This window comes from Biomphalaria glabrata, chromosome 14 (assembly GCF_947242115.1).
Source record: "Biomphalaria glabrata chromosome 14, xgBioGlab47.1, whole genome shotgun sequence".
Classification (NCBI taxonomy): Eukaryota; Metazoa; Mollusca; class Gastropoda; family Planorbidae; genus Biomphalaria; species Biomphalaria glabrata.
In genome coordinates, this window is record NC_074724.1 from 18,394,110 (window position 1) to 18,411,042 (window position 16,933).

Below are 16,933 nucleotides of genomic sequence, written 5' to 3' on the forward strand. Positions count from 1 at the left end.
TTTTTTTTTTTGCTTTGATTTTGTTTATTTTAGATGAGAATTTAATGTCACTCGCCCCAGCGCAGCCAATGGGGGTTTTGAGTTTAAAATCCCCCCTCCAGTGAGTTATGGGTTTAAATGCCCCTCTTCTATAAAACCAAAATAATGCAAAAGACAGCCACCAAATTCCATGAGCGTAGCCAAAGGGGATTTTGAGTTTAAAACCCCCTCCAATTTTTGTTTACGATAAAATCCCCTCTCCACTATAAGACAAAAGCATAAAACAGTCACCAAATTCTATGAGCGTAGCCAAGAAGGGTAAAAAAAACTCTGGATGGGTTTAGTTATAACCACCTGCAGAGGGTTTTGAGTTTAAAACCCCTCTACAGTGCGATTTGAAGCTAAAAGCCGTCTCTTCAATATAAAATTAAAGCAAACTACAGTCACAAAATTCTATGAGCGTAGACAATGAGGTTTTGAGTTTAATCCCCCACTTCAGAAAGATTTAAGTTTTAAACCCCCTCCAGGTGGTTTTGAATTTAAAACCTCCTACAGAGAGCTTTAAGGTTAAAAAACCCTCTTCAATATTATTTGAAAGCATAATACAGTCACTAAATTTTAAGAAAGTAGCTAAGGGGTTTTGAGTTTGTGTTAAAAAAAAAACTTATAGAGATTTTTTAGTTTAACCCACCCACCAAAGATGGTTTTGACCATAAAAGTTCCATTTTCGATATAAATTCTAAAGCAAGCTGCAGTCACCAAATACCATGAGCGTAGCTAAGTGGGGATACACATTTCTACCAGTCACTCCATTAATAATGTGCACTAAATAGCAGAATTGGTTTCTGAGCTAAATAATTTTTAATAGCAGAATAATGCACTGTAGATACCTCAGAATTTGCTTTTTTAAAAAATAAATAGCGTAAAAAGTGCTTGGCTGTGGGGCTCTGCCCTGCACCCTGATCGGGGAGCTCACAGCGCTCCCCCAGGCGGGGTGTCTACAGTCTTTCCACTAACTCAAGGAAGAACCTATTCCAGGATTCAAGAGAGAGAGAGAGAGAGAGCTATGGCGGGGGGGGGGGGGAGAAGGGTTAGAAAACAATACCCCCTGAAAAAAATCCTGGCTACGCCCATGTGTACAATTATTATTATGTGGCTAGACACAATTATTTAAAATTACGAAACATTCACATAATGCTGGTTTACAACATTTGGATAATTATAAAAATAATTTAACAATTAATAACAGCATTTAAATAATTTTACACAATATTGACATTAATATTACAGCTATTACAATAGTTTCATAAAGCATTAGATCATTAGTTTACATTTCAATAAAATTATTACAGTATATTTATAACAATACTAAAACAACAGTTTTACATGCTAAGAAAATTATTACAACCACTTAATAACATTAAGGCCAAATTTATTTTTTTTAGCAGGAGCTGTCTTTAGATTCTATCTTTCCACCTATGTTATTCGAAACAGTGTTTGGGTTTTTCTGTATTTCTAGTTGAACTGTTAATGGGTTTTTCTTTTCTTCCGCTCCGTCCTGTATAGCATTTTTGTTGAAACTTAATTCTGTTTCACTTTCCTCAAAAACAACGTCAGACTCTTTATCCTTCTCAGCTATAACCGATGGAAGTCTTTCTGCCACAATCAAATGACTTCTTTCTGCAGCACTTAATTTTCTTTCTTGGTGTGCTGGAGCCAAAATGTCCTCGTCTCCTTTATTTCCATCTGAAGTTAACCCTTTGCTTTCCACATCACTCATTCTTCGGTCAATGTTCACAAAGTTTCGAAAGTTTTCGCTTTTAGTTATAGTGAAGGCTCTAAGGAAAGATTCAAATCGAAGTTTCAGTTCCTCCACGTCGTCATCCAGAAGAGCAATGCTGCTTTTCACCAATGTGACCTCAGTCTCCGTGTCCAGGTCTCGGACTCTTTCTTCTAAATCTTTGATTCGATCAACCGTGTCCACGTAGTTGAGGGCGTTGTCCTTTAACTCGTTAATATCATCGAGTGCTTGAGGTATAATGTTGGTTATCATATCAGTACTGACCTGGTTAGACTGGACTTTTTCTTCCACTTTTTTAATACGTTCTAACAACAGATCTGAAGTCGAAATAAACAACAAGCGAAATATAAATGTATAAATATACCGTACATCTTTATTCTTTATTCCTAACATTGATCTATTAAGTGTTATTATTAGTTATAATAATATGATATAAAATAATAATATTATTTATGTATGTATTCTCCGATGTTACTATTTTAAAGGCATTCTGTAGGGTGATCTAATAGAAGGCTGGAGAGCCGCTGGTAGCCCACTTTTAAGGTATACTGATGTATGCAAACGCGACTTCAAGCTCTTCAAAATCGACTTAACAGTTTTGAAAAAGAGGCACTGGATACATCCATATGGGTTTGAGTTTGAGTTTTGAGTTTTTGGCACATCGGCACAATTTAGGCCATGTCGTGCCCATATATCCATATATAGAGCAAGCAACAAGAAAGGGTCCTAAATTTTAGAAAGAAGGGTGAAAGTGCAACAGCGATTGGAGTTTACATCTGCCCAACCGGTGACAGCATCGTGTAACAAGGATTGGACTCTTTTGTCACACGAGAAGCTGCAAAGTGTAAAGGTCATCTCTCGAGACGTAAAATGCCACAGAACTATTTTCTAACAGTTTAGGAAAAAAAAGGTTACGTTTGGTTTAAATAAACTGAGAATACAAATTGTAAGAACATATTTATGAACAAGCCTATTAAATTAAGTACACACTCAGCACAGACCAAATCTCTTCCTATCATTGTCTACATGGCTGGTAGTTAACACATTGGTCTTTGTGCGTTGAACTGAGTGTGACGTTGGTGTAGTTAAAGTAGGCCCTAATTTCATATTAGCTTATAAATGGCGCTGCTAGGCCTGGACCAGCTCACATTTAATGTTTGGGAAACAGATACACATACATTTATATATGGGATAATTACTTTAGTTTCAACTCTAGACACAGTTATAATAAATTTAAAAAACAACAAATAGAAAACAAGACATAGAAAACAAGAATGCTTGTTAAAAACAAAGCTTATCTAAGTGAAGGAACCGCTAAGTACTACGATCTATCTGAAAATTACGGGGTTTATCTCCCTTTCTGCTATATATAAAACGAATTGTTTAATTTTTGGATTGATTCGTGTACAATACATGTATTGTTATTGACTATGAATAATTATGCAAAATTAAAACCATGAATGGGAAGTGGAATAAGGGGACTATATCGACACATATATCCACACCTCTTATTAAATAGCATTTATTCCCCTTATTTTGAAATCAAGCAAAAAATTTATCACCAACAATTAATAAACAAATTGTTTAATGTTTAGCGGCCCCCGAAAGGGGAATAGACGCTATTACTATTGTATCCAGATCTAGTCTTCTGTCGTGCTGAGCTGGACAGTGCGATTGCCAAGTGTAAAAATGGAAAGACTCCACGGCCAGACAAGGTTACACCTGAGATGGTAAGACATCTCGGGAGCACGGCCAGACAAGGTTACACCTGAGATGGTAAGACATCTCGGGAGCACGGCCAGACAAGGTTACACCTGAGATGGTAAGACATCTCGGGAGCACGGCCAGACAAGGTTACACCTGAGATGGTAAGACATCTCGGGAGCACGGCCAGACAAGGTTACACCTGAGATGGTAAAGACATCTCGGGAGCACGGCCAGACAAGGTTACACCTGAGATGGTAAGACATCTCGGGAGCACGGCCAGACAAGGTTACACCTGAGATGGTAAGACATCTCGGGAGCACGGCCAGACAAGGTTACACCTGAGATGGTAAGACATCTCGGGAGCACGGCCAGACAAGGTTACAGCTGAGATGGTAAGACATCTCGGGAGCACGGCCAGACAAGGTTACACCTGAGATGGTAAGACATCTCGGGAGCACGGCCAGACAAGGTTACAGCTGAGATGGTAAGACATCTCGGGAGCACGGCCAGACAATGTTACAGCATAGCGAGAGGTAAACTCCTTGAGCTTATGAATCGACCTGGGTAGAGGCAAGTCTGCCTAGGGCCTGGAAATGTGTTACCAATGTTCAGAAAGAGGTTAGGGTTATGTGGAGTCCAATATACCCATTTCACTAACCTCCACAGTCGGCAAATAGTAAGGTGGAGAAAGGATCCAATTGGAAGTTTGGAGCGAGGGGGGGGGGGCGTCAGAGAATGAAAACCAAAACAAAAAAGGAGAAGGGATAGAGAGAGAATGTCAATTGTTGGACCAGCACTACACAGAAATCTGGGGGATGAAAGAGTGTAAAGTGGACCATAGGACACTGCGACTAAGGCCAGAAGGTTAAAAGACAAAGAGAGTATAGTGGGCAAGGAAAAGAGATGGAGATCACAGTGGGTTGAGATCTAGGGCTAGTAGGTAGAGTGGCAGTAACACTTGGGACACTTCAAGACATGGGAACAGGAGCGGGTGCAAAGGGGTTGGAGACAAATGTGTTTAAAGGTGGGGCAGGTAGGACTGTGGGCCACTGAGCCGAGAGAATAAAGAGAAATAGACGAAACATTTTTTGTTGTAGTAAACATCAGATGAGTTCCCTTTTCAGACCTTGTGATCTCTGGGGCAGATGATCTGTTTCTGAGGCCTACAGTTAGCTAGGGTGTCATGTGGCCAACATAACGATCACACATCAAATGAAACACATTAAATTGTCCTTAGTATAAATATTTATATATTAAAAGATGATTTATGTAACTAAAATTAACAAACACTTACCCAATGATTTAAATGAATTTGAGCTATACAAAATTCTGGGAAGTTGGAGTGGTATTCTTGAATTTTCATTGGATTCATCTGTGGACAGTTGAATTACTTAGTACAAAATAGTCACTTGCGAAAACTTTATCATTTATCACTCTTTCCAATAAAAAAAAATAATATAAGCATTGCCACAAGATTGACTTTCACAAGACATTCTGTATGTTGATCTAACAAAAGGCAGGAGAGCCGCTGGTCGTCCACTTTTAAGGTCTCCTGGTGGATACAAACACACGACATGAAGCTCTTCAAAATTGGCACTAACGGTTGGGAAACAGTGGCACTGGAGAGATATACATGGAGAGTCAGCATCAAGGATAAGTCCGTGATTGCAGATAATAATAACAGTGGTGGAGAGATATACATGGAGAGTCAGCATCAAGGATAAGTCCGTGATTGCAGATAGTAATAACATGGTGGAGAGAAAACACAGAAACTTTAATTTACTTCATGGCAGATATCAGACGCTGGTTTCTCTCTTCTGTCTGAAAACAAATACACTTCCGGTCATTCGCGCATACTTTGAAAGGGACATATATCTGTAAAAATAGATTATACACACATTCAGACATTCGTATGAGAGAAATGTCCCTGCATATTATGTTTTCTAGGATTTACATGTTTTGCTGGTTAGTGATACTTCTCTATAGTTTATTGGGTCAGACTTTTTTTTCTCCTTTTTTAAATAGGGGAGTGACGTTAGCTTCTTTCGAGTCCCTCAGTACCCTGCTGCACTGATGGCCCTGATCTAGTGATGCCTGGACAAGTGTTTTGAACACTGGTGCTAGCTCATTGCTTTGAGTAGTAATCTAGACTAAATACCATCAGGTGTTTTTTGTTAGCTAATAGTTTTTGGGTCCGTGTTTCTTGTCCATCTGTATTTCCTTTTTTTCCCGACTTGGTTTAAATGAATGAATATGTCTTTGTGTCCTGGGGCTTAGAACGATGAGCAAAGTATTTAGAATTTTAGCTTTAGTTTCATTATCATTATGTGTTAAGTTATCTTCCCCTACTATGGTGCTAGTACTGTTTTTTTTTTTTTCATTTTCGTTTTTTTTTTAATTCTTTTCCTTAAATACCATCACTCCTTCCCCAAAATAAACCAATCCATTTCAAATCTGTCCAGAAACAGAATACAACGAGCTAATAACCTAAAGACATTGACTGCTCAACAAAAGTAAGTTGTGCACATTCTTTTTGACAAATGTATCCCTTTAGATCCATTGACTGGTCAACAAAAGTAAGTTGTGCACATTCTTTTTTGACAAATATATCACTTTAGCTCCATTGACTGGCCAACAAAAGTAAGTTGTGCACATTCTTTTTGACAAATGTATTACTTTAGCTCCATTGACTGGTCAACAAAAGTAAATTGTGCACATTCTTTTTTGACAAATATATCACTTTAGCTCCATTGACTGGCCAACAAAAGTATATTGTACACATTCTTTTTGACAAATGTATCACTTTAGCTCCATTGATTGGTCAACAAAAGTAAATAGTGCACAGTCTTTTTGACAAATGTATCACTTTAGCTCCATTAACTGGTCAACAAAAGTAAATAGTGCACATTCTTTTTTGACAAATATATCACTTTAGCTCCATTGACTGGCCAACAAAAGTATATTGTACACATTCTTTTTGACAAATGTATCACTTAAGCTCCATTGATTGGTCAACAAAAGTAAATAGTGCACATTCTTTTTGACAAATGTATCACTTTAGCTCCATGGACTGGTCAACAAAAGTATATTGTGCACATTCTTGTAGAGAATTTATTTCTTGTGGCCTGAAAAGATCCCAGCAAAGACTAAGACTAAGACTAAGACTGCTTTATTGATCCTTACGGAAATTTGTTGTGATTACAAGGACTCGTTTCTCATATAAAGACAACACAACAGAAAAATACACATAAATACAACAGACAACATAAAGAGTTCATTCAGCGACTACACACAGGTATCTTGGTGCATTTCATGTTCCCTGATCAATGAGTGGCGGTGATAGAGTCTGACCGAGTGAGGTACGAACGAGTTTTTGTACCGCTCCGTTCTTGTTTTGATTGACAGCAGTCGCCCACTTCGCGACGACCTGGCGTAGTTCTGATGGAGCGGGTGGCCGTTGTCTTCCAAGATTTTTTCGATTTTTCTTAGGCACGTTTGTTCAAAAAGTTCCTTTAAATGTGGTAATGTGAGTGTAATTTTTGATGCTTTTTTAATGATGTTTTCTAGACGTTGCAACAGTTTAGATGAGGCGTTGCCTTGCCAACAACTTATTCCGTATGTTAGCAGATTTTGTACAGTCGCGCCGTAAAATGTCTCAAGGATCTTCTTATTTAATTTAAAACTGTTGAGTTTGTATAGAAAAAAGAGTCGCTGGGCTGTTTTCTTTGTCAGAGTTCCAAGGTGGTCTTCCCATGAAAGCTTGTTGTTGATGATAATGCCTAGATATTTATATGCCTTTACTTGTTCTATAGATGTAGTGTTTATTTGCAGTTCACGTATAGTTTGTTTTTTCTTTCTAAAATCTATTATAAGTTCTTTAGTTTTTGTTACATTCAGTTCTAGAAAGTTGTCGGTGCACCAGTTTGTAAACTCTTCTATCGAGCTTCGATACTGAGTTTCGTCTCCTGAAATAAGACCGACTATGGCAGTATCATCAGCGAATTTAATGAGTTTAACTGAGTCATAGATGCTTCTTATGTCATTAGTGTAAAGAGTGTATAGCACAGGAGAAAGTACACAACCTTGTGGAGCACCCGTACATAGTACTCGAGTTGACGATTTGGTGTTGTTGACTTTAACATACTGGGGCCGTTGGGTTAAAAAGTTTAGAACCCATGCTTGCAAGTAAGGGCTTACATTTAAGTTACTCAGTTTGTTTATCATTAGATGTGGCTGTATGGTATTGAAAGCCGAGGAGAAATCTACGAAGAGGACTCGTGCATATGTTTTGGGTATATCGAGATGCTTATAAAGCTGGTCCAAAAGCAATAGAATGGCATCCTCAGTTCCTCTAGCTGCTTTGTATGCAAATTGGTGAGGGTCTAGGCTGTTATTGACTTTTGCTACAAGTTGTTTAAGGATATATTTTTCAAAACATTTCATAACAATAGGTGTTAGTGCTACTGGGCGGAAATCATTTAAGCAATCTATTTTTGGTTTCTTAGGCACTGGTATGATTTCTGAAGTTTTCCAGATGTTTGGAATTACGCACGTTTGCAATGACTGGTTAAAGATATGACAGAAGATAGAAGAAATTTGCTCCGCACATAGCTTGATCAGCTTGCCACTAATTTTGTCTGGTCCACAAGCTTTTGTTACGTCTACTCTTTTAAATAACAATGTCACTTCATCCTCCGTTACAAAATTGACGTAGGGCTCTTGTTTTCCTTTGGACAGAGTGTTGAAAAGTTCTTTGTGTAGATCAACAAAATCTTCTTTGTCAAAACGAGAATAAAAATAATTTAGTTCGTTGGCGAATTTCTCATCATCAGCCACTAAAATTTGTTTTCGTTTTGAGGCGCAGCCTGTTATTTTCTTTAATCCCTCCCAGCATTGTTTTGAGTTGTTCTTTGCAAAGAAATTCTCAATTTTTTCTTTGTATGTTTTTTTCCCTTCAATTATTGCTTTTCTCAGTTTATTTTTAGCATTTATAAACTCTTCGTTGCTAGCCTTATACTTTGTTTTCTTTTCAGTAATAAGGTGTTTGATTTTTTTGGTCATCCAGGGCTTATTGTTTCCATAGACTTGTATTGTTTTTGTTGGAATTGTTAACTCCTCGTAGAATGATAGATATGAGGTAACAGTTTCTGTTAGTTCGTTTATATCTGGACAGTTCTCAATAAAGATTTCCCAGTTAGTTTTCTCAACGCATCCTCGTAGTTTTTCTACAGCCTCTTCAGACCACATCTTGACCGTTTTTATAACTCTCTTTGTAGTTTTAAGAGTAGCCATTGTATTAGCTTTCAATTTTCCAAACATACATTTTGTCCTTACTTGGAATACTTACAGATACTCAATGTTAGACAACTTCTTGCTATATCATGGGAAGTAACTGTTTTGATCTATTCATATGTTAATACATTAAACTAGCTGACTGTTCTTTACCTGACTTTACTTTTTGAAATGCATTTAGTTGCAGGATAAAAAATGATGGATAACTAATAAGACCTGGCAACAATAATGCCAAAGAAATACAAAGAATTTGTCTGAAAGAGAAAGTTATAGAAGCTTCTAAACAAAATAAACATATATATATATATATATATATATATATATATATATATATATATATATATATATATATAAGATACGATAAGATAAGATACATGAGTTCATCGAAAATGCAAGTGTAACATTTTTATTTAGCATGCATGACTCGAAATGAACATTATTTTATCATTATTTTAAATGATACAAGGGTAATTAAGTATTAGATTTCTAAAAAATACTTTAGGCTCATAATTGTCTTGTTAATTTAAGCTAAAGTTGAAGTTGCTTTACAATTGTAAGACCTATTAACTAATTAGTATGAACTAAAGCGTCAATATTGATGTGTTAGTGTCTGTGACTGGAACTAGACTTCTGTTCTTACCACTCAACTCCGAACGTATCCTCATAATGAACACCAGTGAGGTCTCCAGTGTTTGACTGACATGACTAAACTGTTCCTTCTGTTCAGTTACAAAACTGTTGCCAAGATCAATCATCTGAGGACAAATGATTACTTTGAAATAATGCTTTTAAATTTAACATTAGTAAATAAAAAAAAGAATAAAATACATTGTAATATCCAATGAAACATCTCAAACAAGAAAAACATTAAAAATACATGTTTAAAACCTAATACCTACTTTACACAACTTATAGAGCGATTGATTTTGTTGTAATAACTAATGAATGTTAGGTTTTTTTTAAAAAAGGACAATTTTTTACCCCCCCCCCCCCTTTTTCCGCCCCCAAAGAAAAAAAATCCTGGAAAATAAAGATCTAGTACACCTTCCAATGATAGAACTTTGGATCTAGATTTAGAAGACGATGCGATATACCAAATTTTCCTGAACATTAATTTTTTCAACTCTTGAATCAATAAAGCTTTAATTTTGGAAATTTCTGAAAGCGATAGCTTTTCCAAGAACGCGATATTCTTTCAAAACCGATGTTGGATCTAGATAATAATAACAATAATAATCTTTATTATACATATGGAAATTTTTCTCTTAAAATTTGTGTATACCTAGTTCTGTAGCCAAATTTAAATTTTCTTTTTTATACTTTGAAACATTATAACGGTCAAACTAGAATTTTCCTAGTGTAGAAAATGAGTTAGTCTGTTCTCATAGATATACAATAACTGTTAAATTTCTAGGAAAATCGCTAGAGCTGTTTTTTTTAGATCAGCGTCCATGCAGGTTCCAGGTTCCATGAAGTTTTGACTTGAATAGAGGTATTGTAAAACTAAGGGAGGCTCTACTTAGTAAGAGAAGGACTATATCTGCGCTCCATCGTGGACTTAGGACCACACAACAGTATACAGGGACTGCTCGACAGCTACGCTGGGTAGGTCCCCGTTTGGGGGGTGACCCTAGGCCAATCTTTTTTGGTGAGCTGAATGGTGTAACATAGGTGTCATCCGATTTAAAGACCAGCGTAGGCGGCATCTTGCTTTATCTGACATAAACGAGAACACCTGGCTGCAAGTGGCTTTCGAACGAGACGGCTAGAGGTTTAATACAAAGGCCAAAAGAAAATCCCCTGCCCTGAGGCCAGACGGCGAATAGAAAACCTAAATTGTCCACCGGCAACAAGAAGGCATTGGCATGATCATTGCTATTCTAAATTCTTGCCCGTACATTCAATGGTCGAATAGATTTGTACCTCTTACTATTCCCAATGGAGTTTCCCTAACCCGGTTAGAAAGTTTGAGATATAGGGGAGATAATAGGCCTAATCCTCCATCTTCCCCCGGGGTCGGTGTTTAGGTTATATTTAATGTTTATTGAAAGTTTGAGATATAGGGGATAATAGGCCCCCGGGGTCGATGTTTAGGTTATATTTTAATAGATTGTAGATGTAGATGTCATTGAAATAGGACTAAAATAGATTGTAGATGTAGATGTCATTGAAATAGGACTAAAATAGATTGTAGATGTAGATGTCATTGAAATAGGACTAAAATAGATTTAGATGTAGATGTCATTGAAATAGGATTAAAATAGATTGTAGATGTAGATGTCATTGAAATAGGATTAAAATAGATTGTAGATGTAGATGTCATTGAAATAGGAATAAAAATATTTTATATATACCTAGGTGGGTATCATTTTTGGAACCCACAATGAGTGAGGGCTGGGTGGAAAGATTTAGATTATTAGTGCAATCTTCTCAATGTTGCTTTACCGAAATTTAAATTAGATTTTTCTGTTTAGATTAGGTTTAATTGATCTGAAAATTATTGCTCAATAGCTAATTAAGCTTGAATGGGGGGGGGGGTGTACCAAGAATTTATTGAGGATTTTATGTTAGTAGGCCTATGTTCAAAAGCCTGATTAGCGGATCCAGAACTTTGGAGTGGGGGGGGGATTTTTTTTCCAAACGCTAACCCTAACGCCCAGTAAACCCTAACCCTATGCATAAGCGCACACAGCATGCATACATATGAGAATAAAGCAGTGTTTCACAACCTTCGGCCAAAAAAAAAAACAGTCGTGTTGGTGGCCTTTCTCTTGACAGCTAGTCACTAGTGGGTCATGTTGGTGGCCTTTCTCTTGACAGCTTGTCTCCAGTGGGTCATGTTGGTGGCCTTTCTCTTGACAGCTTGTCACCAGTGGGTCATGTTGGTGGCTTTTCTCTTGACAGCTTGTCACCAGTGGGTCATGTTGGTGGCCTTTCTCTTGACAGCTTGTAACCAGTGGATCATGTTGGTGGCCTTTCTCTTGACAGCTAGGGGGTCATGCTGCTAGTCTTTCTCTTGACAGCTAGGGGTCATGTTGGTGGCTTTTCTCTTGACAGCTAGGGGGTCATGTTGGTGGCTTTTCTCTTGACAGCTAGGGGGTCATGTTGGTGGCCTTTCTCTTGACAGCTAGGGGGTCATGCTGCTAGTCTTTCTCTTGACAGCTAGGGGTCATGTTGGTGGCTTTTCTCTTGACAGCTAGGGGGTCATGTTGGTGGCTTTTCTCTTGACAGCTAGGGGGTCATGTTGGTGGCCTTTCTCTTGACAGCTAGGGGGTCATGCTGCTAGTCTTTCTCTTGACAGCTAGGGGGTCATGTTGGTGGCCTTTCTCTTGACATTTAGGGGGTCATGTTGCTGGCCTTTCTCTTGACAGCTAGGGGGTCATGTTGGTGGCCTTTCTCTTGACAGCTAGGGGGTCATGCTGCTAGTCTTTCTCTTGACAGCTAGGGGGTCATTCTGCTAGTCTTTCTCTTGACAGCTTGTCACCAGTGGGTCATATTGGTGGCCTTTCTCTTGACAGCTAGGGGGTCATGCTGCTAGTCTTTCTCTTGACAGCTAGGAGGTCATGTTGGTGGCCTTTCTCTTGACAGCTAGGGGGTCATGCTGCTAGTCTTTCTCTTGACAGCTAGAAGGTCTGGGGAAGCGCTGTAAGCTCCCCCAGCTAAGAGTTTTCTTGCATTCTTTCTGTAAAAACGCTTTCTCCTGACATCTACAACTCATTATTCATCCTATTCAAAAAGTCAGGTCGAATTAAGTAAAATAAAGTAACATGGAAGCAAGGGCCGATCCTGAAGTGTGACTGTCAATTGAGGCACAAGTGGCGTAAGTATATCTTTATTAGGCGTATTTATCGTAATATTATCTTGGTGTTAAACGAGACTTCTTGTAGTAGGCCTGTTTTGGTCAGCATAAGATGGTTAAACGCTCAAAAATATCTAGTTTTCAAGAAGCTTTAGAATAATGTTTTATTTGAAAAATATTCTACAATGAATTTATTGGCCCTACATTGCAAATTTAACATTGAAAAGATAATCATAAGATACCCCACAGATTTAGATTAAGGTTTCGAGGATCACCGACGAAAAAAAAATATATTCGAAAAATAATATTTTTAAAATTTGTAGTGATACATTTTGTTCAATAGGCATGTTTGTAACTTTGTTATGTTACAGACTGTGACGATACAAAACTTGCATGCAAAAGTTCATTTGAGTTTTTCACAGCAAATCGTGGGAGTGTCCACCCATAACTAAATTCTTATAGAATTTATCTCCCCTCGCACTGTTTCTCACGGGACGAATCTCGACGTAAAACATTAACTAGCCTCTCTAGGGCTAACTATTAATTTTGACCGCTGTGCAGGTGACCAGCACACAATAGTCGCTGCACGCAGCGGCCTAATAACGTTTCACACCTATTCTCCCCCCCCCCCCGCAGAATATGCATCGCTCTAACAATAGCGTTGCACTCGGGCTGGACTGATACAAATTCGCCTTAGTCCCTACTCTCACAGTACAGGCCATAAATCTGACCTGACGCCTGACATGTCCAGTACATAGATACATGTGAGAAAATCAGCTAGCTATCTTACCCACCCGTTAAACAAAATGCCGCAACTATATATAGAGAGAGACCTAAGTATTCTAAGTTAGGCCCTCTAGGATTCATCCAGTCTCCTCTGTTAGGAAATTTAGTTGTGAGGTTTCATTAGGGACAAACGGGTAAGTGTAAACATTTTACTATACTTATTTTATCTTATAGGAATGTGTGAGTACACATTAGTACACAACCACGTTCCCCGTCATTACATTATGACTTTATCATGCATGTACATGGTACTATTTTATATTAATGCTGCTATGGTTGTCTACCTTTGAAACCATAGTTATTATATTTGATTTGTTATGTTTCATTCATTCCTGTATCTTAGTGATTGATGTAAACAATAACCTTTCGTGAATCTAAGTACTGTCTAAGAACTTAGATCACAGTGCTCTAAACTTACAGAGCCCATGGGAAATTAATCATTTCACATTTCTATTGTATCCCTCATACATATTATTATGTCTCACACGCTTGTGAACTTATAGTTCCCTAGATGACTTTAATTTTGATTAATTATATCAAACCCTTATCATTGTATCTCGATCCCTAGTATTTTATTTTCACCTTATCCTTTAATATATAATATGCTCATTCCCCATTTTACTATAACTGATTACTGATCGTCGTAATCAAATTTAATGGATGCATCTTGACTAGTATCATCCTACATTGTATGATAACACATTTATTTGGTTATCTTGTATCTTTTTGTTATTGAGTTATATGCATGCTTTGATTGTCTTAAATGCCTTATTGGGATTGATACCAATGCCTACATCTGAATGATTGCAAGGCATTTGGGAATAAAATATCAATAACATTTATTAACATTTATTTAATTCTGTTAACAAGCTGTGATTTCTACAAATAAATCTGACCTAAAAACTCGAAAGTTTAGGGGGGGGGGAGAGGGGGGATTGATGCCATCGCCCCCCTCCATACCCCACCAAAATCGACTAAACATACTAGGAGGGGGGGGGGGGGCTAAATAATCTAAAGATAGGATGAAATATAAATAATTAGTATATATTATTAGCATAAGTAATAAATTTGTATATTAATCGCCCCTATCGCCCCCACCCCCAGCACATTGAACACAATTAACAATTCTTAGCTATAAAACTTAAGATAAGTGAACAACTTTTTGCTTGAGACTAAATAACGCTGAGACCACCACCACCCCCCCCCCCCTCCTTTTTCTTCTCCTTCCACTTCATTTATTGTTATTGCGCCCCTTTGACTATCTACTTGACGCAGGTAAGGACAAATATGACTTACGAGGGCTAGTCATCTCTGACCTCGACTGGTCTGGTTTGTTTTTTTTACACTCCTAGACTTATAATCATCGTAAGTCAACTATTTCTGGTGCTGGAGAATGTTTCCTTGCTCGCTCTCCTTCCCTCCCCTGTCTCTTTACAAACCCGCGTCATTTCTCCATCTCGCAGACAGACGAGCGAAACATTCTCTTTTTTTTTTTCAAAGTCTCCTATATACTAATGGAATCTGGTGGTAAGCTGAATTAATCACGGTTCCTTATGCATTAGTTTTATTTTGTGCTACCAATGTGTATCTGTTTATTTCATAATGGACCAAAGATAGTTGAATTTTACTTTCCATTATTCATCCGGCTTATATTCTCTTGGCTTTATTTGTCAAACCATCAGGCTTTAACCATGTGTTGGCATAATGCCCATTGCATTTATTGGCGGCAGGATCATGTGATAAACATCCTAAGTCATCCCTTAAACACAATCTAAATCTGAACCTATTTTTTTTTTACTAGGATATTGCAAAATCTTGATTCAGTTCGATGAAGGTAAGGACGATTCGTTCGGTTAGGTCCGTACCGATCAGTTTTAAAGTTCGGGTTCGGTTTGGTCGTAAGTTCGTTTCCCATCACATTTTGTTTGTATAACTTTGAATTCCTAACACATGTATAACATCTAGAGCTATTGGGTATGTTAAGTGAACAAAGAAATCCAATGGTGAGTTACAAACTAGAGAGTTGCTGAGCGCTTGAAAAAAAGTTTGTTGTTTTTTTAATTCTATTAAACATTTCTTTTTCTGTTCTGTATAGATAACCAAAAAATGTGGTGCGAGTATTTTGAGGACAAAGCGAAAATGAAATACAAAAAGGTTTACTACAATGTTTGCGATGTTTGCAAACTTACGCACTCGCATAGTGAAATTTGCAAGACGCAAAATATCAGTATAGATATCAAAAATCTTTTCTAGTTTCTGAGCTATAAACGAGACAGACGGACGGGAGGACAGACAACACACTACACAAAACTTAAGCGTTTGCCCTTACGGGACCGCTAAAAACGTGAGTCCATTTCTCTTGGAAACAAAAGTAAGCTTTACAAACTTGTCTATGGAAAAGTCACATCATCCTAAGTCAAGGGAAGTAACTCATTGAACTCACCTGTTGATGATAAACTTTGATAAGTTCCTCCAGGTGTTTCTGACAGTCCCGAAGTGTTTGCAATGAAGTGACCAGCTTCAAAAGTTGGTTGCCACTAGAGTGGGAACTTGGTGTAGTTCTACTGACTGGAACTGGTGTCACTAACAGAAAGACACGTCATAGAAGTCATTGGTGGTGTAGGTGTGAGTATGTGAATGTGTAGGTGTATGCAATAACGTTTTACGTAAACGTCTAAATATATATGTGTGTAAATGTGTATCATAACAATTCTTAGTAAAAACTGTTTTATTTAATATTATTTTATAAAATATCGTAGGCCTACAAAAAAGTCTAATTATTTCAATTCAAAATTGAGCAGTCTGTTTAAAAAAAAAATCAATATTAATGCATCATAACCACACAAAAAAAAACACAAACATAAAAGATTTACTTAACCTCAAAATTCACAAGCTAGCTGTACATTGACTTACCATTATCTAGCTAGCTTTACTTCACATTCCTAAGCTAGTTTTACTCTACATTCACAAGCTCGATTTACTTAAATTCAACATTATATAGATAGCTTTAATTTAAATTATAATTCACAAGATAGCTTTACTTTCAATTTTACATACACAAGCTAGCTTTCCGTAAACTGAACATACACAAGCTAGCTTTACCTAAACTTAACATTTTTAAGCTTAAGCTAGCTTTACTTTAAGCCAAAATAATTCACAAGATCATTCAAAAGTCTCCGGCTCTTGTTCTTTCATTCAAAATTGAAAAGCTAGCTTTACTTTAATTCAAAATAATTCACAAACTAGCTTTAGTTTTATTCCAATTTAATTTAGCATAATTTAATTTTAACTTTCACAAGCTAGATTTAGTTCTATTCCAAGCTAGCTTAACTTTATCTCAGCTTTCAATTTATTATATTTTAATATTTACAAACTAGCTTTACATGAGATTAACAAGCTAGCTTTATTTGAGCTCAACATTGACAAGCTAACTTTACCTAGCTTGACATGTACTTTAACTCAACATTCATTAGCTATCTTTGCTTGAGCTTAACATTCACAAGTTAGCTTTGATGAAACTTAAATTTTTCCGAATTAGTTTTAATATAGCTTTTGTCTCGTAATGTGAT

The 16,933-nt window shown here is 37.1% G+C and overlaps 1 protein-coding gene across 3 annotated transcripts in view; it reads right to left on the reverse strand.

The window, feature by feature from the left end:
- LOC106055226 (uncharacterized) overlaps window positions 1-16,933 on the reverse strand; it is a 29,089-nt gene continuing 12,156 nt past the window's right edge. For all 3 annotated transcript variants that reach the window (XM_056010911.1, XM_056010910.1, XM_056010909.1), the window contains 4 exons: window positions 15,808-15,947; window positions 9,420-9,534; window positions 4,782-4,859; window positions 1-2,097 (listed from right to left, as the gene is read on the reverse strand). In XM_056010911.1, coding sequence (XP_055866886.1) covers window positions 1,421-2,097; window positions 4,782-4,859; window positions 9,420-9,534; window positions 15,808-15,947 — 1,010 coding nt within the window. In that variant the 3' untranslated portion in view covers window positions 1-1,420. The remainder of the gene's footprint in view (window positions 2,098-4,781; window positions 4,860-9,419; window positions 9,535-15,807; window positions 15,948-16,933) is intronic.